This window comes from Orcinus orca, chromosome 7 (genome assembly GCF_937001465.1).
Source record: "Orcinus orca chromosome 7, mOrcOrc1.1, whole genome shotgun sequence".
NCBI classification, from domain to species: domain Eukaryota; kingdom Metazoa; phylum Chordata; class Mammalia; order Artiodactyla; family Delphinidae; genus Orcinus; species Orcinus orca.
The window spans coordinates 17,453,691-17,479,508 of NC_064565.1; the positions used below are offsets into that span (position 1 = coordinate 17,453,691).

The 25,818-nt window shown below is 51.8% G+C and overlaps 1 protein-coding gene across 3 annotated transcripts in view; it reads right to left on the bottom strand.

The window, feature by feature from the left end:
• The window catches only part of STEAP3 (STEAP3 metalloreductase), a 42,705-nt gene that overhangs the window by 7,994 nt on the left and 8,893 nt on the right, over positions 1 to 25,818 (bottom strand). For all 3 annotated transcript variants that reach the window (XR_007478424.1, XM_049712296.1, XM_004276502.3), the window contains exons 2-4: positions 11,317 to 11,816; positions 8,857 to 9,384; positions 3,400 to 3,564 (exon numbers count right to left, since the gene is read on the bottom strand). Coding sequence is in view for 2 of the 3 variants with exons in the window: in XM_049712296.1 (XP_049568253.1) it covers positions 3,400 to 3,564; positions 8,857 to 9,384; positions 11,317 to 11,796 (1,173 nt within the window). In the remaining variant the exon portion in view is untranslated. The remainder of the gene's footprint in view (positions 1 to 3,399; positions 3,565 to 8,856; positions 9,385 to 11,316; positions 11,817 to 25,818) is intronic.

Here is a 25,818-nt window from a genome sequence, read left to right on the forward strand (position 1 = left end):
CACAGTCATTCGTGGCTGGGAAAGGAAATGGGGTCCAGGTAGTTCCTTGTTCTAAAGCAGCGCTCACCTTACAGGAGAAGGTTGCAGCTCACCTCAAAACCTGTACAGCCACTATTGGGTGCATGTATACATGTCCTCAGCACAAATCCTCCCAACGACTACAGGAGGTGGATACAGAGAAGTCAGGATGCAGACGCTTGGAGACGCTAAGGAACTGTCTAGTGGTGCAGGGCTGGTAAGTGGTGGTCTTGGGACTGAAACCCAGGTCTGCTGGCTCCACAGCCTGCGTCCCCCACCCCAGAGATTGTCACCTACTGCATCACGTGCACTTAAGTCACCCAAGGAGCCTATAAAAATAGACTCCAGAGCCGACCCCGGGCATCTGAGTCCACAGGTCAAGGGTAGTCCTGGGTATCTGCATTTCTCCAAGAGCTCCGTGACTTCAAACTTTTCGATGGCGGCTCACATTAAGAATCACATTTTCATTACTGCCCAGTACACAATGAAGTATGCCCACATATGTATATATAACTACTGAATTGATACAACTGAAAAAATGTCTGTGCTTAGAACATGTAAAGAACTCTGACATTTTTGGAGACGTTCTACTCTATTTCATGTTTAAAAAGCTTGTTGTGGGCTTCCCTGGTGGCGCAGTGGTTGAGAGTCCGCCTGCCGATGCAGGGGACACGGGTTCGTGCCCCGGTCCGGGGAGATCCCACATACCGCGGAGCGGCTGGGCCCGTGAGCCATGGCCGCTGAGCCTGTGCATCTGGAGCCTGTGCTCCGCAACGGGAGAGGCCACAACAGTGAGAGGCCCGCGTACCACAAAAAAAAAAAAAAAAAGCTTGTTGTGGTCCACAAAAATTGATTTCATAACCCACCAACAAGTGTCAACTGCAGTTTGCAAACACTGCCCCGGACCATTCTTCGGCTCTGGGTGGGAGTCTCTTGCCTGTCTCTTGCTGCCTCCTACTGACTCAGAAATGGGTGGCTTAGTCAGAGATCATGGAAATGTGGCTACATGCCCCGAGAATCACAGCAAATTGCTTTGTATTTTTCTTTTACACGTAATCTTGCACAGTGGCTCACAACACATCTGTAGGGAACTAACTCCATTTTACAAGAGTGTAAAGTGAGGCTCGGGGAGCGCACGTGATCTGCTAATGGTTACAGACCTGGGATGTGCCGGTTCCTCCTCTGTATCAGCACTCCAGGGAGATAGAGCATTTGTGGACAGAATGTGGGCATTTGATTTCCTCACGTAAAACCCTGTCTTTCTACCCATCTCTCGGCTTTCCACATCCCTCTTCTTGCAGCAGCATAAGGACTTTCCTATTTGTATTTCGACTCTTCAGTATGTAAAGTAGAACAGCTGCTGAATCCCAGTCAGCTTTTGCTAACAAAACCAAATTCTCCGGCTTTCTCTGGCAGCTGGAGCTGGAGCTTGTAATCTACAGCTGCTTAAGGGAGCAACTTTCCGGTGAGGGGGGCGAACTGCAGTCTGTTTTAGTTGTGGATAAACTATGCACCCCAGCATACTCCAGGCAGGAACACGAAAATCCCAGATTTGGGTGTGTGACACGTGAGGATTAGTGGCAGATAAATAAAATTCTTTCTTCCCCCTTTTGCCAGCATGTGTCAGGCCTGAGCACACTTCCAGAGACCTTCCGAGATGAGCAGAGCCAGTGAGATTCAGAAACAGACACACTTAAAAAAACCCCCAAAAACCCACAACTCTGTTTTGTTCTAGGGTACGCATGCATCCCCAATGAGGGGTAATTAATTGGATTACATAAGAGCGCTGCCCTGTTGGTGTCCCTCTTGGAATCCCGTCCTGTGTCCTTGCTGCACAGAGAAGATATGGGACAGATTTTTTGTTGACATCAGGGATGGGTGTGATATCTGTTCCCTGCCCTGATACCATATGGATGGCAGAACCCAGTATTAGTCAGCACCCATGAATGGAGGGGATGAGTTAATCTGCCAGCACCTGGGGGCTGAGCACGTGCTCTGTGTGGAGAACAGTGGGAGATGCCAAAGGAATGTAAAAAATGTCCCTGCCCCAGTGGTCCTTATAATTAAAGTGTGGCTATACCTGTCTCGTTCCCTCTTGCATCCCAGGTCTAGCATGACTCTGGGCATGCAGTATGTGTTCAATAAACACTGAGTGAATAAATGCATAAAGAACTTTTGCCACTAGTAGCATCTTCCAAAGTGTGTTCTGTGGAGTGTAGACAGTGAAAGAAAAATGGGGGTGGGGGGAGGATGCCAATACCGAAATAAGTCTGCTTAACAAGGTTTGCTTGTTGCAGACAGTACTTGATGTACCAAAGTGCATTGTGACTCGCTGAGCGGGAAGCAAATCTTTTCCCAGATTTATTTTATTTATTTTATTTTTTATTTTTTGCGGTGCGCGGGCCTCTCACTGTTGTGGCCTCTCACTGTTGTGGCCTCTCCCGTTGCGGAGCACAGGCTCCGGACGCACAGGCTCAGCGGCCATGGCTCACGGGCCTAGCCGCTCCGCAGCATGTGGGATCTTCCCAGACCGGGGCACGAACCCGTGTCCCCTGCACCGGCAGGCGGACTCTCAACCACTGTGCCACCAGGGAAGCCCTATTTTATTTTTTTTATTTTTTATTTTTTGTGGTGTGTGGGCCTCTCACTGTTGCGGCCTCTCCCGTTGAGGAGCACAGGCTCCAGACGCGCAGGCTCAGCAGCCATGGCTCATGGGCCCAGCTGTTCCGTGGCATGTGGGATCTTCCCGGACCGGGGCACGAACCCGTGTCCCCTGCATCGGCAGGCTGTCAACCACTGCGCCACCAGGGAAGCCCTCCCAGATTTATTTGACTCTACGTGTCCTTTTTACTATGAATGGTGTCCTTCGGGAAATGCTGTGTTTTATTTCCTACAAACTGAAGGTCCTAATCTCACCTCCCAGCTACCCTGCATGAATCAAGAGGTTAAAGGAAACAACAGGGCCGGGTTCAGCTGAGGGTGCTGGCTGGGCAGTTCGGCTCACCCAAGGGCTCACTGACTGCCCAGACAGATCAGTGACGCGTCCGGGGACTACGTATTATGGGATTTTGTTTGGGAAGCCCAAGAATTGTAGATACTGAGAATGTGTAGTCCAGGGTTCAGCGTTCTGCTGTCTGATTTTTACACATGCCTAAATCTGGCGTCTTCCAGTGTCACGAGGATGAGCTCGTCCCAGGCAGCCCCTTTATCAGGAGACGTGGGTGAGCCTGCCAGGCGTGGGGAGGCCCGGGCACCTGACTGGGCGGTTCTGTTGCACAGATTACGAAAGCCCAGGTGGCGCGTGGGTGGGAAGGTGCTTGCACAGGAGAGGCAGGGCCAGGGCCCCGCCGAGGCTCACCAGCAGAGACAGAACTACTTTACCTGAACAAAGCTGAACTCCCTCCAGTTGAGTGAGTTTGCGATGGATGGCAGAGAGGTGACAGCCAGCAGGGACAGCGTGCCGAGGGCCAGCACTCCCAGGGACAGGTAGATCTCCATCCGCCAGACTTCCTCCTCGATCCAGAGGTGACTTTTATTGGCCAAGACCTGGTGTGGATGGAAAGGAAACCATGAACACTGTGGCCAAGGTCGATGCCCTGGGATTTGGGCGAGCAAGGAATTTAGGACGGGAAAAACGCAGTAACGACCAACGTTCCCAATTTCCACTCCGTGTAACGTGTGTCTGCCTCTGGTTTAAGCGCTTCTCAGGTATCAGCTCACCTGAGCCTTACAGCAACCCCGTGAGGCAGAGGTCACTATTGTCCCCATTTTCCAGATGAGGGAAATGAGGCACAGAGATCAAGAAACCTTTCCATGGTCACACACAGCTTAGGAGATGGCAGAGCTGAGATCAGGACCCAGGCAGCTGGCTCGGAAGACAAGGCTCCTCCCTCCCCACAGCTTTCACAAATCTGTCTGGGGCCAGTCGACCAGAACAGTCACAATCCAAGAGTAAGGAGCCAGAGAATTTGACAAGACATAAAGAACCTTCAAATATGACCATCTCACAAGGTTTTCTGGTGCCCAAATCCCCAGCAGGAAGGAGGCGCTCTCTTAACTCATAATCCCTTCAGCCAGACAGGCTGCTGCCTCTGCTACCTTCAGCCTGTTTCACCCTGGATCCTTGGTCCCCCAAGCTGCCCCTGTCACTGGCTCATATTCCAGACACACATACACCAAACCCCTCAACATTTCCTAACTAGCCCCCAGCTCCCATCTTCCCACCCAGCTCCCCATTTCTGTCTGAGGAATGTAGCTTTGAGTCAACCACTGCCAGGCAACAGAGGCCGATATCCGTTCGCCAAGCAGGCCCATGAGCACTTACGAAGCACCTAGCACACAGTAGGGGCTTCATAAGCACCTACTGTGTGCTAGGCCCTGGGCTGCAGAGAGCAAAGATACCTGCCCTCACAGAGTTCTGGAATCCCCCAGTGAGCCCCAGCCACGCACCAATGGGGGAGCCCCTGCAGGCCCAGAGGTTTCTACCCCCTCCCTCTCCACTCAGAGACCCCTTGCACCTCAGCCCCACCTTTCCCCCTCAGCCTGGCCAACGCTCACTCGTACCGTGCACACGAGGAAGAGCTTTTATCAAGATCCTCCTGTCAGAACCATCATTTCCGAACCAGACCACATTGCAGAGTTCCTGGACGTCAAGATGTTTTCTGAGAAACACCAGGAAACGCTGCTGCTTCAATTCTACCCACACAACAAGGAACAGCATTTCCATTAGGATACGTGACTAGGCTTTAGTAGGTAGGTCTCTGCTTTGCAAAACAGAGTGACTCATACAGGTTTTTGAGAAACTATTTCAGCAGGAAAAAAATAACCCAAGTGCCGTTAGAAGGTAAAATATTAAAAATGAATCTAGTGGTCTGAGCAAAAATGGTTGAAAGGCTTATGAGAGAACGTTGAAAGGAACTGAGAAAATGCCATCCACTGGGTACTTTTCCTGCAATTTGAGAGAAACGAGGCCTCTGTTCTATTTCAGGGCAGGCTGGCTCTCCCTGGTGCCTTTAAGCCACAAAAGGACCAGGAGTCTCACCCTGACCATGAGTCCTGTGAGACTCTGGGCAGCTCCATCTCTGGGCCTCCGCTTCTCCACTGACAGAGCTGGAAGAGGTCACGTCTAAAATCCTGTGATTTTGCTGTGTGCCAAGCGAATGTCAGCACTAACGAGAAAGGCGGGGCCGACGCTATCCTGCAGGGGGCAGGGGGGTCTCCCACGTAACTGAGCCCAGAGAAGGCTAACTCGTACCTTCCCTGCACTAACGACGGCCGCTCAGTGGGTCATCCCCGAGTTGTAAGTTGTTTGTCCTTCAAATATACTTCATTAGTCGCTCCCTTCTGCATTTTGGTAAGATCAGGATGTTAATGTCCCAAGTCAGAGCTTGGACGATTACACACACCACATCTGCTTGCAACATGTCTTGTCTTTTCCTCTAATATTTCCACTCAGCCGCGACACTGGGAAGGGGTGGGATGAGGTACCTGCATAAGCGTCTGGCTCCCGGCCACCTTCGGTAGCCTGTGGGAGTCTCACCCAACTGACTGAACTACGGTGCTGTTCTCAGGGCTCCCCAGCGACCAGCGTCACAGACGGCAAACTGGGACGTGGGTGAAACAGCTCTCCACTCCCCTACTGATGCTCTCATGTTCAGAGCTAATCAAGCCGGCTGCCTCGAGCACGACCAGGACAGTGCTCGTCAACAAGAGATGGAACGCTGCCATCCCCGTGTGGGGTTTCCTTTCCCTGTAGGTTGCAAGCTCGAAGCTGAAGGGCCCAAGGGCAGGAGGCTCAGATGTGAGATTTAGACGGTTCTCTCTGACAGCCGGGACTAGATTTGGGGTGACAGGGCGGAGAACACAGTGTGTGGGTAAAACACTTTCTTTGATCCTTATTTGATTTCGGATTTTGATCTTGACATGCGTTTCTAAGGCACCACTGATGTACCTTTTGGCCGCCCACCCCTCTTCTGGGCTGCTCTGCTCTGTTAATCCCTCCCCCCCATTTCCACGCCCCTCCCTGACAAGCCGCATCAGCCCTGGCTCTGCCCTCCAGAACTCTGCAGAACAAGGTTCAGCCCCTTTGCCTGACAGGCCTTGCTGTCTGTCTCTGATCCTGTCCTGTGGGAGTGATGGTTGCCTGGCAACCTCCACGGGGGCCTGCAGCCTTACAGGGCTTTGGAACTCAGGGAAAATTACCTCACACGGGCCTCAATGTGCCCTGGTATTTGCATCATGGCAAAACGATATTAACGTAATATCAAGGAGAGCCTTGGCAGGGTGGAGAATTTGGAGAATGGCAGTCAGAGGGTGGGCACGGGGAGGAGAGGGCAGGAGTTTTGCCTTGTGCTCTAGTGGGGAGGGGGCGTTACCTTCTTCCCCATCCACTGCCTGAAACACCCCCCACCTCCTGGGCAGCAAACATTGCTCCACTCTCCGAGGAGCCACGCAGAGCTTCCTGCCCAGCAGGCTGACTCTTCTTAGGAGTAAGAAAATATCATGAAAGAGCATCAAAAAACGTTAGCACTGGGTGAGACCTCCATCTACACCAGGGCCCTGAGGACCAAAGAGGGGTTGTGACTTGCTTATTAAGGTCAAGCTCTTTGTTCCAGTCAGTGATGCTGGAGGACAAGAGTCTAGGGCTCTGGCCTGCAGGCCTCCACGCCACCCCACGCCAGCTGAGGTGAGGGACGAGACTGTCTGATTTCATCCCGTGGCCTCAGGGCCCGGTAGAGTAGAACTCAGAGAATGAATGAGTTCCGGGATCATTCATTCAACTGTTAATTTGGACTTGTTTTCCCCGTAGAAAGCAGTACGGGCATGAACACGGATTTGGAGGAGATTGGCTGGACCTGGATCCCAGCTCAGCCACTTACTGGCTGAGTGACTTTGACCAAGTTACTTAACCTCTCTGTGCCTCAGTTTTATCATCTGTAAAATAAGGGTAGTACAGCACCTGCCTTATAGGGATAAGAGTTCAATGAATTCACACTGGGTATGTAAAGCTCTTAGATGGTACCTGGAACACACTAAGCGCTTTTTAAGCGTTAGTGACTATTATTTTTTCCCTTCCTCTCTCATTTCCAGCAGGTGTCTTGCTGCTTTGCCTGAAGTCTGGGGTTCCTCCTTTCTCTTATGAAAGCCCAAGCCTACAGATGGAATGGTGCCAGGTGTCCGTGGGCGGGGAATGACGAGGGCATTTGAGGAGCTGCCAGCAAGGAAGCAGGAACTAGAGTGAACAGGGACTGAGGTCTGTGATTCCCAGGAAGTGGCCCAGCCTTGCCTCCTGGCTCTGCTCTGGGAAGTGGTCAGGCCTCCAAGGGGATGGCCGCATGGTGGGGGCACCTGGGGAGGGCCCAGCCTCAGTAAGATCCCTGCTTCCCAAGCAAGAACAAAACGGCAGCTGGGACCAGGGGTAGAAGAGAAGCGTCTCATTGGGCGGCTGAGTGTCCTGGAGTGGGTAGGACCCTCGCACCAGGCCAGAGGCTGAGGGCTAGAGGTGGAATTAGCAGGTCGGGGAAAATAAAGGCAGGGTTGCTTGCAGACCTGAGCTTGGGACTCAGAATCAGGCCCCGTGAGCTTGTGAACCCGGAGGAAGCATCTGGGGGGACTATTTCTGTGGGTACAGGTGCCAGGGGATGCTGCCTGCGATACCACCTGGCTTGACCCGAAGGCCCTCCATTCCCAGGAATCCCGCTGGCAAAAGAGCACCCTATGGCTTTCCTAAATGAATAATTACTGTGCCCTTCCACCCCCTCAAAATACACATGCTGGGCTTCCCTGGTGGCGCAGCGGTTGAGAGTCCGCCTGCCGATGCAGGGGACGCGGGTTCGTGCCCCGGTCCGGGAAGATCCCACACGCCGCAGAGCGGCTGGGCCCGTGAGCCATGGCCGCTGAGCCTGCGCGTCCGGGGCCTGTGCTCCGCAACGGGAGAGGCCACAACGGTGAGAGGCCCGCGTACCGCAAAAACAAAACAAAACAAAAAAAACCCCACATGCTCCTGCAGCCTTTCCCGTCTCAGGGGATGGCAACTCCATCCCTCCAGGTGCTCAGGCTGAAAACCCAGAGTCGTCCTCCACCACCTCATGAATCCCATGTCTATTACAGCAATTCTGTGTACCCTGGCTTCAGAATACGCCTTCAACACCTTCTTGCCTCTCTGCTGCTCCCAGCCCACTCCAAGCCTCCGTGGCCTCTCATCTGGGTTCCTGCACAGCCTCCTAACTGGCTTCCCAGCATGTGCGTTTGATCTTTGATTGTCTGTTCTCCATCTGGCAGCAGAGTGAGCCAGTTAAAACCCCAGACGGCGCATCACTCCTCTACTCAAAACCTTTGCTCGGCTTCAAGCCTAAGGCCCAAGCCAAGGCCCAAGCCCTTCCTCAGCCTTTAAGGCTTCTCTGCTGTGGCTTCCGCCTCCCAGGCCCCGCCCACCACCCCGTCCCCTGGCTCCACCAAGAGGGCCTCCTTGCCCATCCTCAAAGGTGCCAGACAGCTCCTGTCCTCCTGTCCTTCCGACCTGGGCTCACATGTCCCCCGCTCAGCCAGGCCTCCCTCACCACCCTTTAATACTGCACCCCCCACCCCCCGCTTGATCTTCCTCCTTAGCACTTTGCTACCTTCTACATACCCTCTGTAACTCACAGCTGCACTTTAAGTCTCCCTGGCTTGGGGGCAGAGCGCTTTTCACGTTCTGTTCGCTGATACGCCAAACCTCGGACAGCAGGATGTGGGCGTGATCCAGTCCGGGCAGGATCCGCAGGTGACAACTGGCGGGCTGCACCCACGGGCGCCCCCACCCCGGCGCTGTGATTGGCAGGAAGCAGGCGAGCACCGTACCTGCTTGACGGCCTGGTTGACCAGCTCGTAGCGGTGGGAGCGGCGCAGCGGCAGGCAGAAGCTGTAGAGCGCGTGCAGGGCGGCGCAGAAGAAGCTGAGCAGCCCCATCTGCTTGCGGTGCTGCAGCCAGTGGTCCAGCCAGTCGGGGAAGCGGCGGTACTTGGTGCCGCGGCGCAGCTGCAGGGCCGCCGCCACCACGCCGGGCAGGTACACCAGCGACAGCAGCACATAGGCCACGCAGGGCAGCGTTGTGTTGACCACGGACACGGGCAGCTGGTAGAACTTGTTCTTGCCCTCCTGCAGGTAGGGCTGCAGCACATCCCGGATGAAGTTGTAGGTGTAGAAGAAGACGAAGAGCCCCAGGGCCAGGAGAGCAGGCACCTTCCAGCCTGGGAGGAGGAGCAGGGGCATGGCCTCCACCTCCCGGGCCGAGGCCAGGGACCCCATGTCCACGGGGGTGAAGCCCATGGCCTGCGCCAGCTCCAAGACGGCGCGTTTGGCTTCTGGCTGGTCACTGCAGATGGGCACCTGCGGGGAGGAAGGTGGGGGGGGTCAGGTGGGGTTCCCGGAGGGTTGAGCAGGGCCTCGGAGAGCATCTTGGCCAAGCTCCTCACGGAGCAGCTGAGGAAACTGTAGCCCAGCGATCTGCCAGGTAAGGGTACGGCTGGAGCACAAGGAGGCCCTGAATCCCGGCCCGGGGCCTTTCCTCGGCTCCCTGTGGGCTCCTAGTCTCTGGCCCAGCAATGCCCGCTTCTCGAGGAAACCGGCCAACGCTCACCCAACAGTGAGCATCTCGCCCAGTTCACTGCCATCGGCATCCACAAGCAAAACGCCCATCTAGGCGGCCCCCGGGGGCCCTTGGAGTAGGTGCCTCAAAGGACTGCGGCCTGCCCTGGGGGTCGTTCAGCACCTGGGCTTTGCATATGGCCCAGCAAGTGCAGCTGTGGCTGCAGCTCCATCCCTCAGTCCAGAAGTGTCCCCTCTGACCATGTCCTCTGGCCCCTCACAGCCCTCAACACAAGGCCTTCCACAAGCCAGCCCCAGCCTCGTAGCCCACTGCTCCCCTCCACGCGCCCCAACGCAGGCCCACGGGTGTCCTCTGATCCCTGAACACTCCAAGGGTCTTCCTGACACCGCTGTGGTCAGGTGGTCTACCAACACTAACTCAGCACCCGCTATGTGCCAGGCGTTACACGTGTGAACCCTCAGCCTCGTCACAAGCCTGCACGTAGGTACTATTGTCCCCATGTGGGGACATCGTTTGGGAACACTGTTCCCCACCTCTGTGCCTCTGCGGGTTGTCCCCTCAGCTTGGAACGCCCTTCCTGTTCCCTGTGCCTGACAACGTAAGGTAGGGCAAAGGCCAAGGCTGATCTCAAAGTCTTCCCCAGCCAGCCTCTAGCTCTGCTCCCTCCCAGGCCCTGCGACCCTACACTCCCCCGCTGTTCCTTGCCTGTCCAAATGTAGGAGTCCCAAGATGCAGGCTGCATGGAGGGCCCTCCAGTCAGGGGTGGCTGGGTACCTGTGGGCTCCCCACAGCCTGGCATGCAGCTGGGCAGAGAAGGCATCTGAGCTGGACTCATTGGTGGAAGTTCTCAAACACATGTGGAGCCTGGCATGCTTCCCTGAGGCAAGTACAGGTTGCCTCTTGGCATTAAAAATCACCTTGTCGGGCTTCCCTGGTGGCGCAGTGGTTGGGAGTCCACCTGCCAATGCAGGGGACACGGGTTCGTGCCCCGGTCCGGGAAGATCCCACATGCCGCGGAGCGGCTGGGCCCGTGAGCCATGGCCGCTGAGCCCGCGCGTCCGGAGCCTGAGCTCCGCAACAGGAGAGGCCACAGCAGTGAGAGGCCCGCGTACCGCAAAAAAAACCCCACAAAAATACAAACAAAAAGACCACCTTGTCTTGGTTAGAGCTCCTCCTGCCAACAACAGTATGCAGCGATGGCTGTTTTCTGGAGCCATTTTCCACCCTCAGAAAAACCTGCTGTTGACTATTCTGAGAAATCCATGCAGTTTTTGGAAGCCCCTGGAATAAATGAGATAAAGTTTGGGACATGCCTGCTTCCTTAGGACCTGGCATGTGAGTGTGTTACCTTCTTCTTTCTAAGTGCAATCCTAAAAGCAAAATCTCTCCTCTTCTTGACTCCAAATAGTAAAAAGAAAACCATCAACCTTTTCCTCCTTGCCTTCTTGGAAATCAAATTACCATAGAAGAAAGAACATGATTTCAGGTTCCTAGGAAATGGGTTCAAATCCCAGCTCACCAAGCTGTGAGACCTAGTGTAAGTTCATTAACATCTCTGAGCCTCAGTTTCCTGCTCTGTAAAATGGAACTTTGCAGGGCTGTGAGATGAGCTGAGATAATGTACATAAAGAGCCTGGTACACCAAGGGCCCTCAATGGAACTTAGCCATTTACATTTATTGTTATGATGACTGGCATTCCTCCAGCACCTACCTGCCTGTTTCCATCCCTTGGGCCAGCCTGCAGGGTCCAGGCAGAGATGACATTGAAGGCCTTGACCACTGTGCAGGTGGGGAAGAGGGAGGCCAGGTACTCAGCATTGGACTCATGGTGCCGAAGGTGCTCCTGCTGTGTGGGGTTGCTCACGTCCACCAGGATCTTGCCGGCCAGCTGGTCACTGAGACCACACAGTGTGGAGTAGTGTTCCCGGAACATAGCCACGAAGATGACCTCTGGGGACCCCACTGCCTCCTCCTGGAGAGTCACTTGTGCTGCTGAGGGGAACAGCCCAGCCGTGCGTTTGGGGTTGCGGCTCCCCACCACCACGCTGAAGCCGGAGCCGACCAGGCGTGTGGCCAGGGAGCGGGCAAAGTCCCCGCTGCCCAGGATGCCCACTTTGGGAACCTCCCTGGGGGCCTCGGCAAGGCTGCCGTCACTGTCCACCAGGTGGCGGCTGATGAGTGGCTTGTCCATCTCTCCTGATGTTCTGGTGGCTAGAAGAGAAAACAGGAACTTGATCAGTGGAGGGCTTCTGGACTGCCCCTCCTACCAGCTCCCTCTCTTGTCCGCTGGAGCTGCACGGGGGTCCAACATTCACCCAACAGGGCTTTATGAGTATTAACATGTGCGAGCACGGGTGCACAAGCTGAACAAGACCCAGCCCCTTCCTGAGGAGGACACAGCCTCCAGAAAAGGAGAGGAAAGGACCTCTGCCCTCCACACTCTGTCCTTTGTCCTGAGTTATTTCCTTGGTACAAATCTGCAAGCGTGAGAGTGCTGAGAAAGAAGGGTATGGAATTTCTGTGATCGATGCTATGCAGTGCCACACGTCTTCTCAAAAGGCTTATGTAATGGCCGGTGTTACTACCCAGGAGTGACCCAACCTCAGCATCACCGGGTTTATCCGATTACCAGGAAGGGTAGACATGTTCCTGTGCTTGTTTACATTTTGCATTTTGGAATGGTGTCTCTGATGCTCTTCTTTAAGTAGATGACGAGCAGCTTAAAGGCAGGGACCTCATCTTATTTGACTTTGGATCTCACCATTTGTCCCAAGGCCTGGCACAGAGCTGGTGTTCAATGTTTGCTGAATGAATGAACACTGAAATCCTACTCTCTGAGGGTGGGATTGGAGTGGGACATGACAGTGAATGGGACCCTAAGATTGGGTGGGTGCCCTGGGAGCTCCTTTACTAAGTCTGAGATATGAGGGGACATGGAGGAAACCCTGGACTTGGGCCACGAATTTATAGTAAACTTGGGTGGGAAAATTATTTGTTTTAATGGTCACCAACTTCTAACTGAAAGTTGCTATTTTCTTCAAGTATGAATGTGAGCAGCAACACAGTAGTATTAGCCTACCTGTGAGTTTGTCACCAGTAATGACCAATGTCACATCACAAATTTAATTGTGAAAGAACTCTCCAAATGCAATTTAAACTCATCATTATTTCAAAATTATGGTAGGTGCAACACTTAAATACAGAAAGCAAATATTAACATATCTGAAGGGAAAATAGACAACTTTATAAATAACAGTAGGGGACTTCCCTACCCCACTTTCAACCATGGATGGATCAGACCAAAAAAAATCAGTATGGGAACATTGAACTTGAACTGTACTTTAGACCAAATGAACCTAACAGACATATAGAGAACGTTCTATCCAATAGCAGCACAATACACTTTCTCCTCATGTGTCACAGAATAGTCTCCAGGACAGAGCATATGTTAGGTCATAAAACACACCTTAACAATTTTAAAAAGACTGAAATCATATCAGGTATATTTTCTGATCACAATAGTATGAAACTAGAAATCAATAACAGGAGGAAAATTAGATAATTCACAAATATGTGGAAATTAGTACACTCCTGAACAACGAATGAGCCAAAGAAGAAATCAAAAGGGAAATAAAAAAAAACTATCTGAAACAAGCAAAAATTGAAGTACAACATACCAAAAAGTATGGGATGAAGCAAAAGCAGCTCTAAAAGGAAAGTTTATAGCTTAATGGCAAAATGAAGAAAAAAGAAAGATCTCAAACAACTTAACTTTACACCTCAAGGAACTAGGAAAAGAACAACAAACTAAGTCCAAAGTTAACAGAAGGAAGGATATAACAAAGGTCAGAGTGGAAACAATTGCAATAAAGGCTAGAAACACAAGAGAAAAAAAAATCAATAAAACTAAGACCTGGTTTTTTGAAAAGGTAACACTGACAAACCTTTAGCTAGATTCACAAAGAAAAAAGAAGACTCATATAAGATAAAAAAAGAGAGACATTACAATGGATAACACAGAAATACAAAAGATCATGAGACTATTATGAACAATTATATGACAACGAACTGGACAACCCAGAAGAAATGGATAAATTCCTAAAAACATACCATCTACCAAGATTGACTCATGAAGAAATAAAAAATCTGAACAGGCCAGTAATGAGTAAGGGGATTGAATCAGTGATGTAAAAAACTCCCCCAACAAAGAAAGGCCTAGGACTGGGGGGCTTCACTGGTGAATTCTTCCAAACATTTCATGAAGAGTTAACGCTAATCCTTCTCCCACTCTTCCAAAAAACTGAAGAGGAGGGAACACTTCCAAGCTCATTTTATGAGGCCATCATTACTCTGATATCAAAGACAGATAAGGACACTACATGAAAAGCAAATTACAGGTCAATATCCCTGATGAACATAGATGCAAAAATCCTCAATGAAACACTAGCAAACTGAATTCAACAGCACATTAAAAGGATCCTACACCATGATCAAAGTGGGATTTATCTCTGAGATGCAAGGATGGTTCAACATAAGCAAACCATTAAACGTGAAACACCACATTAACAGAAGAGGGACGAAAATGATATGATCATCTCAATAGATGCAGAAAAAACATTTACCAGAATTGAACATACTTTCATGATAAAAACTCTCAACAAATTAGACACAGAACTAGGAATGTACTTCAGTATAATAAAGGCCATATATGACAAGCTCACACCTAACATCATACTCAATGATGAGAAGCTGAAAGCTTTTTCCTCTAAGATCAGGAATGACACGAGGGTGCCCACTCTTGCCGCTTCTATTCAACATAGTACTGCAAGTCCTAGCTTGAGCAATCAGACAAGAAAAAGAACAAAGGCATCCAAATTGGTAAGGAAGAAATAAAATTATCTTTGTTTGCAGTTGACGTGATCTTATATATAGAAAACTCTAAAGACTCCACCAAAAAACTGTTACAACTAAGAAATTAATCCAGTAAAGTTGCAGGATACAAAATCAACATACAGGGCTTCCCTGGTGGCACACTGGTTAAAGAATCTGCCTGCCAATGCAGGGGACACGGCTTCGAGCCCTGGTCCAGGAAGATCCCACATGCCGCGGAGCACCAAAACCCATGCACCACAACTACTGAGCCTGTGAGCCACAACTACTGAAACCCTCATGCCTAGAGCCTATGCTCCGCAACAAGAGAAGCCACCGCAATGAGAAGCCAGCACACAGCAAGGAAGAGTAGCCCCCGCTCACTGCAACTAGAGAAAGCCCGTGCCCGGCAACAAAGACCCAACTCAGCCAAAAAAAAAAAAAAAGAATCAACATACAAAAATCGGCTGTGTTTCTATATGCCAACAATTAACTATCTGAAAAAGAAATTAGTAAAACAATCCCATTTACAATACCACCAAAAAGAATAAAATACTTAGGAATAAATTTAACCAAGGAGGTGAAAGAGCTGTACACTTAAAACTACGGAACACTGATGAAAGAAATTGAAGAAGACACAAATAAATGGAAAGACATTCAGATTCAAAGCAATCTATATAAAACTCCCAATAGCATTTTTCACAGATATAGAAAAAAAATCCTAAGATTTGTATAGAACCACAAAAGACCCCAAAGGGCTGAAGCAATCCTGAGCAAGAAGAACAAAGCTGGAAGCATCACACTTCCTAATTTCAAATTGTATTACAAAGCTATAGTAATCAAAGCAATATGGTACTGACATAAAAACAGACATAAACCAACGGAACAGAATAGAGAGCCCCAGAAATAAACCCATGCATATATGGTCAATTAATCTTCAGCACAGGTGCCAAGAATACCCAGTGGGGAAATGACAATCTCTTCAATAAATGACATTGGGAAAACTGGACATCCCCATGGAAAAGAATGAAACTGGACCCACATCTCATATCATACACAAAAATCAACTCAAAATGGATTCAAGACTTAAACTCAAAAAAAAAAAAAAAAAAAAAGGTAAGACCTGAAACTGTATTACTGTCTTAGAAGAAAACACTGGTCTTATCAATGACTTTTTTTGGATTTGACACCAAAAGTACAGGCAACAAAAGTAAAAGCAAACAAGTCTAGTCTGACTAAGTCAAACTAAAATGTTTTTGCACAGCAAAGGAAATAATCAACAACATGAAAAGGTAACCTATAGAATGGGAGCAAATATTTGTAAAAATATATTTTAGGGACTGTGTTTCAATATAGTAGGTATTCTTTGTAACCCTATGTAATTTTATGTATGTAAGAAGAGCGTTATTCTGAGCAGAAGTTTAGGGGCTTCACCAGTCTATGAATTCATAGGGGTCCTCGGCATAGGAGGGTTAAGAATCCCTGCCTGGAACCAGTGGAGCTGCAGGGATGGCTTTTTAACACCCTCTTCCCACTTTCCACAGAAGCCTCCTGGCACGCGCTACACACCGGGTGAGGTGGGAGGCACAAGATCTAACACAAGGGGGTGCAGGGGAACCAGGAGGCTGTGTCCTGGCTCTCCCACGAACCAGCTGTGTGTCCTTGGACAAGCCCCTGTGCCTCTCTGGGCCCCAGCTTCCACCTTTGTAAATGGAGGTCACAATCTCTGCTCCGAGATGGCAGACAATGCAATCTTAAAAGGCTTTGAAAACTGACCTGGACGTTTTACAAGGGGGCAGCAGCAGCTCCTAGCTATGGGATGGCCACCACGTGCCAGACACTGCTGTAGGTGATGTGTGATGCGTTGATGAGTGGCGGTCATCCAGTCCTCACAGAACCCCATGACGTAGGGCCATTATTATCCCCAACTTAAAGAAGACGAAATGGAGGCTCAGAGAGGTTGAGAAACCTGCTTCAGGTGGCACAGAGGGGAAGCGGAGGAAGGAAGAATGGGACACAGGTCTGTCGGCCTCTGTAGTCTGAACTTCCCCAAGAGTCTTACTGCCCAGATGGAGGACAGTGACCTGTCCAGCAAGTAGCAGAGCTGGGACCACTCTGGCTGAGAAGAGAGGGTCAGTGTGGAAGCGGACGCAGTGACCGAGAGTCAGGGACACGTGTTGCTGTCCTGCGTCCACCAAATACAGGCAACTCCCCTAGCGTCTCGTGCCTCTGAAGTGGTTTCAGAGCATCGCCCTGTCTCTATCACAGACACCAGGGACCAGCTGAGCTAAGCCCCTTCAGGGTCATTTTTTTGGGGGACACACAAATGGAGGGGCCATGACCACACAGACATACAAGCACCAGCCAGGGCCTCCACGCTGCTCAGGCCAGGCTGACTGTGGGCTCAGACGGGGATTGCCACTCCCTGAAAAACGGGAAAGAGCGTTTTCTGCCTGGTCTGGGTACAGGATATTTTTCCAAGTGGTGATGATCTATGCTTTGTAGACGCAAATGGGCCTCCCGAGGATCCCCGGAGCCCAGGCTTAGAGTCGTGTGTCCATGGGCTGCCTTAGCACCCGACTTACCGTCGGGTAAGCCTGGGTTCTAATTCTCACTCTGCCACCTTGGGCCTGTCAGTGCCTCAGTTCCCCAGCTATAAAAGGGAGAGATCACAGTACCTTCCTTATGGGGAGGTTGTAGGAATGAAGCCAGTGTGGGTATAGCACTCAGAACAGAGCTCTCGGTATGTCATAAGCACTGGGTGGATGGCTGTCGGCAATGACGCAGACACTGGTTGCCAGCACTGTCCCAGCAGCGGGGATGAGGCAAAGTAAGGATGTAGAGACCCTGTCAGCACCTCTGCAGCCCTGGGAAGACGGGCGAGTGGTGACAGGGGCCTTGCAGGTGGCCTCAGACTCCCAGGTCAGAGCCAGGGATTTGGGCCAAGGTAACTGTAAATCCCTCTCCAGGGACTCCAGCCTTCCCTATGGGTCAGTCATGACTGGGACAGATACCCCAGGCTTTCCCCAGTCCCTGCCTCAGCCACCTGGAGACACCAGTCCTGGGGCAGGTTTTGTCCCTACGGGGAGGGAGAGTCACCACGCTGAGGCCTTCAGGTCGTCTTCACGTTTGCTAGCAATTTGGAGGATCCCAAGTAGATCCCCTCCTGGACAGAAGCCCCTCCTCCGGCTTTGCTCTCTCTCTTCTCCCTCCCATCTCCTGGGCAACTACCACGTGCTGAACACTTAGGAACATAAGGATGAACAAGATGTGCTTCCCACTTTAGGATGGTTTATAATCCTGTGCGTGTTGGGTGGCGTGTCCACCCATGAGTGGATGCAGGGAAGGAAGGGATGTGGCTGCCAAAGGGGCAGCCAGGGAGGGCTTCATGGCACACACAGCATCTGCTGGTCCTTGCAGAGCCCCGAATGATTTACAGCCTCACGGCAAACCTGAACCAGCCCAAAGAGAAAGCCAATGAGACCTGGACCCTCCTGTCCTCGTTTATCTCGAGACTTAGCATCACGACGGGGGGAGGAAGGGTTTGGGGCTGGCCCTCAAGGCTCACTGCTGAGAACCTCATTCGGTCCCCTTTTGGGGACCCCAGACGAGGCAGCTGCAGCAGAGGGAAGCCAAGGGCATGGGCCTGATGGCCTGGGGCTGGTCCCAGCTTTGCCCCAAACTGGCCCTGGGACATGAGAGCATCTGGGGACCCTATTAAACATCCCAGACTTATGGTCCTAAGGGGCCCTGCTTTTAGCGGCAGGGTAAATGGAAATTAAACGTAAAGCACCTCTAAAGTGCTTGCTACCAAAATTCGATCCTTGGGACAGGAAAACGCCAGGTGGTAATGCCTCCTTCTCCTCCAGCTCGGACGCAGGGACACAGCCACCTGGGCAGAGGTGCTGGGTTCTAATCATAGCCACGCCCATCACTCATTACCCAGGTGCCTCTGCACCTTAGTCCCCTCACGTTTAAAATGGGGACACGAATTGTACCTCTACCATGCCTTGTTGTGAGGATGAAACTAGTTAACGAGAGCTCAGAGCCACCTTTTCTGGCTGGTGCTATGTGTACACGTGCGTGCGTGCGTGCGTGCGTGCGTGCGTGCGTGCGTGTGTGTGTGTGTATTCTCTGAAGTGCTTGACGGGCCTTTCAAAATTCTTCCACCCTCCCAGTGCCCAGCACAAGGCCTGCTGCTGGCGTGATGCTGGCGAGGGTAGGACAGGTGGTAGAGTCCTGGAGGCCCCAAAGGTCCAGCAGAGTCCTTGTTGACTGTCCATGTGGCCCAAAGGTGAGAGTGCCTAATCCTGGCTGGGCCCTGGCTCCCTGGCTGTTCTATTTACAGATCTGGGGGTGGGGGGAGGAATCCAACAGCTGCTGGGCTCGGGGGGCCTGCGGCCTGCACACACAAACCTGCCCGTTTCCCCCTCCCAGGTTGCGGACGAAGCAGCACGGAGGCCCGGACGTGCAGGCACTGGCACCAGCTACGGTTCCCAGTCCTCTCTGGGTCTCTGCCTGCCTTGCCCGGTCTCGCCTCCTTCCCGGCAGGGCCCTGACATGGGCTGTTTGTGGCTGGGAGCCACGCCTGGCCCACTGGCCTACCTGCCAGCTCCCGTCCGCTCTTGGGCAGGCCAGCGGGCCAGGCGTGGCCCCCAGGCACGTGGGCAGGCAGGGCGTGGACAAGCCCGCAGCCTGTTCTACACGGGCAGCACGCAGCCCTTCAGACCCCAGTGGCCGGAGCAGGCCACGGCCGGGAAGGGATCACCATGGAGTTGGGTGTGGGTAGGTGGCGGTGGAGTGACCAGCTGGGCAGCCGGCAGCCGGATGGTCTACAAACCAACTGGGGTGCCGCCCACCCCCTCCCAGCCTCCCAGAGGCTGACTTAGCTAGCACTTCTGGCCTCGGGGACTGACAGAGGAATATGGCCCAGTTCTTGTCCTCAAGCAGCCCACAGTTATCTTCAAACTTTAGTTTTAGATTTTAACATTAAATTTGGGGGGACACATTCCCATTACTGCTCTATTTATTTATAAATATATTTAAATATGACTGGTGCACTATAATGTTATATACAGAATAAATCATATATAAACAAATATAAATGTAAAGAGATAAGTCTAAAATTTAAACACAGACAGAAGCTCTGAGCTTTCTTCCTGCTCCCAGGGATGACCCCTTACCATCCCTGGGGAGGTCCACACCCTCCTAGACACCTGGGTCCCTGCAGAGTGACAGGCGCCAAGACGCAATTGAACAAGGTCTCCTGAGAGAGGACGCTGCCTTCAGGCAGGGCAGCTGGGCGGCTTCCTGTAGGAGGTGGGCCTGAGCTGAGCCTTGAAGGATGTGAGAGGGAGCCTGGAAAAGCCTTCTAGAAAAAAGAGCCTGTGTGAGCAAAGGCCCAGGGGCCGAACAGCAGGTGTCCACGGACAGCTTGCAGCCCCGGGGGCAAACTGGTATGCGCCTACAGCCAGCACCCGGGAGTTGGCAAGCCATAAATGAAAACACAATTCTTGCCCAGAACTTTTTTTTAAACCTAAAAATTATAGGGCTGAAAAGAGTATGGATCCAAGAGGCTGAAACTCTGGGTTCTATCCCGACGATTTCCTCACCAGTAGACACTGGACAAGTTACATCTTCCCTCTAGCTTCATCATCTGTAAAATGACTGAGGGCTGCCCGGCTTCGCTCAGTGAGCATGGGGTAGTTAAGGGCCTGGGGCTTTGCCTGTTGGCTTCTCTGTGCACCCCTGCGCCGCCCCACTCCCAGTCAGCTTTGGGAGGGTAGATAGAGATCACCGTGCTTGTTCCATGGCCCAACTCCAAAACCCAGCTCTGTGCCTGGCACACTGCAGAAGTTCCGTGCATGTTTGTGGCCAGAGATACACATCATGGGAGCTTACAGCTTCAAACCTTACTCTATTTTGTCCTTTGGGGGCAGAAATCCTTCCAAAATGCAGTGCATATTTCAAGAGAAGGCAGTCAGGTCCTCACCCAGAACCCAGAGATCAACCTGAGCTGCAAGAAGGGATGTTCTTGAGTCTCGTCTTGTTTCCATAGGAAAGTTCTATAGCCTTATATCCTCCCTCACTGTCAGGATATTTATCACAGCTGTCAGCCTGCTGGCCTCTTAATTAAAGCCCTCCCGGGTCCTGCTCACTTGCTGTGGACAAGAAATACAGATAACACACTATCAAGAAAGTGAAAAGGCAACCCACAGAATGAGAGACAAATTTTACAAATCATATATCTGGTAAGGGACTTGTTTCTAAACATATAAAGAACTCTTACAACTCAATATTAAAAAGACAACCTATATAAAAATGGGCAAAGGATTTGAGTAGACATTTCTCCAATGATATACTAGCTGTCAATAAGCGCATAAAAGGATGCTCAACATAATAGCCCCCAGGGAAATGCAAATTAAAACCATGGGATACCTCTTTACACCCACTAGGATGGCTTAATCAAAACAAGACAGAGAAAATAAGTGCTGGTGAGGATGTAGAGAAATCAGAACCTCATCCACTGCTAGTGGGAAAGTAAAATGGTGTAGCCACTATAGGGAAAAGAGTCTGGAAGTTCCTCAAAAAGTTAAACACAGAGTTTCTATATGCCCCAGCAATCCCACTCCTAGAAACATATATAACCTAGAGAAATGAAAGCATATGTACACACAAAAATATGTGCACCCGGGCTTCCCTGGTGGCGCAGTGGTTGAGAATCTGCCTGCTAACGCAGGGGACATGGTTTCGAGCCCTGGTCTGGGAAGATCCCACATGCCACGGAGCAACTAGGCCCGTGAGCCACAACTACTAAGCCTGCGCGTCTGGAGCCTGTGCTCTGCAACAAGAGAGGCCGCGATAGTGAGAGGCCCGCGCACCGCAATGAAGAGTGGCCCCCGCTGGCCACAATTAGAGAAAGCCCTCGCACAGAAACAAAGACCCAACACAGTCAAAAAATAAATAAATAAACAAATGTGGGGTTAAAAAAAAAAAAAGGTTGGCCCAGTTAAAAAAAAAAAAAAAAAATAGGTGCACCAATATTCCTAGTAGCACATTCACAATACCCAAAGAGTGGAAACAACACAATGACCGTCAACTGACGGATGCGTCAACAACATGTATTTTATGCACACAATAGAATAATGTTCCATAATGAAAAGGAATGAGGTACTGATACATGCTACAACACGATGAACCCTGAAAATATTACGCTAAATGAAAGCAGCCAGTCACAAAAGGTCACCTATTGTATGATTCCATTTATATGAAATGCCTAGAAATAGGCAAACCTATAGAAACGGAAAGTAGAAGAGAGGCTGCCAGGGAGTAAGGGGAGAAGGGGTGGGGGAAATGGTACAGGGTTTCTTTTTGGAAGTGATGAAAATGTTCTAAAATTGACTATAGTGATGGTTGTACAGCTCTGTGCATACACGAAAAACCACTGGTTGTTTACTTTAAAGGGATGAATTATATAGCATGTGAATTATAGCTCATTAAAGTTGTTACAGAAAAGCTGAGAGCTTCCCTGGTGGCGCAGTGGTTGAGAGTCCGCCTGCCGATGCAGGGGATGCGGGTTCGTGCCCCGGTCTGGGAGGATCCCACATGCCGCGGAGCAGCTGGGCCTGTGAGCCATGGCCGCTGAGCCTGCGCGTCCGGAGCCTGTGCTCCGCAACGGGAGAGGCCACAGCAGTGAGAGGCCCGCGTACCGCAAAAAAAAAAAAAAAAAAAAAAGCTGAGATACCATACAGCCTATTATTAATGTGTGTAAACTAAGAATAAACATGCTTTGGTGGGAGTTTAAGGACTCTTCAGTGAGCTTAATGCGTGAATTTTGTGACATCAATGCTGGTGATTCTGCAACCTTCCAAAGTTATTTCCTAGCTGTTTTCCAAAATTTGAGGTTTCTAAGCCCCAGGACCTCTAGCAAAGTGAGGCTTATGTTGGTGTAGGGGAGATGGTACCATGGGCTAAACAGCCCTCTTGGCTACTGAGTGGGCCCTGCAGCTTCTGCCCACACAGCTACTTCTCTGCACTCCACCCCATGCCAGCAGACAGCTGTCCTAGAGCCACACTGGACGGCATGCAAGGAAGGGTACTGAGGCCTGTGGCCCACCCTGCCAGCTCCCAGGGTGGGTCAGTGAATAGGACAGATGTGTTCCAGTGAGAGGGGACTGGCAGGCATCATCTGCTACTCACCCAAGTGGCTGAGGGTTTATATAAAGACATATGGCTAGAAACTGGCACACAACTGCAAATCTGCTTGCGTTAGGTCCGATCCATTCGTCTTTCCCCACCAAACTCATTCCCTCCTTAACGAGGCAGCAGATCAGCCCCCGAGAGCCATCACTGGTCATGGGGAAGCTCATCCAGCAGAATGTGGTCTCGGGAAAACATCTGGATGCTCTGGATTTACTCAGGATCGGACGCCTTCGTAAGCTGCGAGATAGGCCAGCAAGAACCCAGGCAGCTATGGGGTCATAGTTCAGCGGCGCCCCTTATGAGCTGGGTGGCTTTGGCAAGTCACTTTACCCCTCTGAGCCTCAGTTTCCTCATCTGTACAATGGAGCGATGTTACTTACCTGAATGAAATGTAGGAAGGATTAGATGAGATAAGCCAAGTGCCATGGTCTGAGCCTGTTAAAGTCACACAATTTTCAAGATGCTCCTTTCTGCCCAGGAGTTTTAAAAACCTTTGGTCTGTGTAACGCATAAATAGAAGCGCCTAAATCAATACACGGTGTTCTCTGCTGAATGGAAAAATTTACTCTGAAATTTTCTAAAAATAAGCTCTGAGATAATGGTCTGGGGATCTGCACACATTTCTCACCAAGACAACTGGAGGAAAAGACTTGCTGCTCTTTGGGACTCGGGAAGAGGTAAGAAGAGGGGGGCAGTAGAGCAGGGAGGGGTATAGTAGGGAGAGGCTGGTCGTCAGGGGCAGGGCACCAGGGTGGTCTGGGACTGGGCAGTGAGCCCTCTAGGGGTTGCTAGTCCCAACACCGGGCTCCCTGCCGGGCTCCCTAATGGCTCCTCATGCCATTGAGGTCCCCGGCCACCCTTCCTCACCAGCATCCCCAGCTCCTGGATCAAACCCTACTAGCTGCCTCTCTGCCTTCCCACCCCTTGAGAACAGCCCTTTCCCACTGACAGTATTTCTCTCCTTCCTGCCTGTCTCCTCCCCGGACTCCAAGTTCCTTGAGGGCGAGAAAAGAGTGAAACTCACTTCTGTAATCCCAGCACTTAGACCAGGGCCATTAGGTCAAGCCTGAGCTACACTGGAGTCATCTGGGGGGCCTGTTAAAACATACTGCTGGGCTGCAGCCCCAGGATTTCTTTTTTTTTTTTTTTTTGAGGTACGTGGGCCTCTCACTGTTGTGGCCTCTCCTGTGGCGGAGCACAGGCTCCGGACGCGCAGGCTTAGCGGCCATGGCTCACGGGCCCAGCCGCTCCGCGGCATGTGGGATCTTCCCGGACCGGGGCACGAACCCGTGTCCCCTGCATCGGCAGGTGGACTCTCAACCACTGCGCCACCAGGGAAGCCCTTCCCCAGGATTTCTGAAGCTGCCGGTCATAGGACCCCCGGCTGAAAATCACTGCAGTAGATGTTCACAAAAGGTCTATGTGAGGGGTGAGTGAATTAATGCGTCACTTCTCAAATTCTTATAGTCGGGCCCAGCTCTCCATAAAGCCCTCCCTGACCCACAGGGCCCCTGGTATCAGTATCTCCCCTTATGTTCCTCTTGGTCTTGAGGGTCAGGTGTGTGTGCCCCATTGCTGCACACCCTGGCCTCCCAAAGCTGGCTCCTTCTGGTAAGGAGAAGGTGGTCCAGGCCATGGCGGCATTGCCCACTCAGCCAACGAGGCAAACCCTCCAGGAGAGTCGCTCCCACGGTCCCCTCCCCTCCTGTACGTGGGTCACCAGGCCCACTGCAGGCTGAGGGTGAAGAGAGTAGTAGAACTGGGAGACCACACAGATCCTGGGGACCCAGGAGCCCCCAACACAACAACTGGGGTGATTATCCCAGAGTACGAGTTTCCTGGATGACCTAGAATTCAGATGGCCTGACACCATATTCATGACTTCCTTTCACTAAGATTTAATAGCCAGGCCTGGAGCAAGTGCTCACGGGCACAGAGGCAGGAGGGTGGTCAGTGCTGGTTGCGAGGGGGAGGGAGTCGGTGGTCAGCGCCAAGACCAGGGGCGCAAAGCGGGAAGATGCTAGGGTCCCCATGCTGCCCAACCCCAGGGGCGTGATTTACACTGTGATCCGTGTGAACAGGGCCCTCTGGAGATGTACAGTGCACAGCCTGCACAGTTTAATGCAAAGGTTGGTCCTGCCAATGCTCGTCTGAAAAATGTCCTCATTTGTTGTTCCCTGAGTACCCACTGCAGGTGTTCTGGCAGGTGGCTAGAAGACGGCTTGTCCTCTTGGGACTCTTGGAAAGGCCAGCTACACCCCGCAGCCAAGAGAGAAGTGCTTGCAAGAGGGCGTGCCCAGCTCTGCGGCAGCCAGGGAGGAATGCCTGTCTCTGCCCAGGGAGGTCAGGGCGCTGGCGTGTGGAAGCAGCCAGGACCCCTTAATCCCGCCAGGCTAGAGGCTATCGGCAGTGGCCGCTGAACCTGCAGCCTCAGCACCTGGGGTTGGGTGGCTTCTTGCTCTCCGGGGACACCCGCTGCTGCAACCCCTGGGACCAGATGGGTCTCGTGGGATGTTGCTGTCCCCACCTTCCCCCTTGCCGTGGTGTAAATCTGCGGATTCAGCAACGGGCACCCTGCTCCTGGGGAGGCTGGAGGACGGGAAAGGGGCAGAGGCAGGCAGCCAAGCCAGAGAGAGGCAGCTCCCGGGGCTCCTGCCGAGGAGCTCAGCCCGCCTCACGTGGCCAGTTTCTCGGGTTGGGGTGCCTAGGCTTCCCCAGCTCTGCCCTGCTGATGGGCCACCTTTTCCAGGTGGCCTCTGCACTCCTGTCACATTACCACTGACTGCACACACCGGTTCACTCATCTGTCACCCCGCCCGACTGGGGGCCACTTCCAACTCATTTCTGTGTCTCTAGCATCCAGCCTGGGGCCTGGCACCATGTAGGTGCTCAACCAATGTTTGTGGCTTGAATGACTTAACTGCTAGATTCTGTGCCTGAGGGTAGAGTGCGCCTGAGTGAGTCCTGGCTGTTATCCCTAGAACCTAGCTGGGGTCCTCCTGCACCCAGTGGGGATTCAATCACACAATGCGTTTCGAGTCCCTCCGGTAGCCTGGCCATACAGACATTTCACTATTTGATGAACTTTGTAACACAGACCAATGCACAGCTGTGCTTAAACACTGCAAACAAACAGAATAAC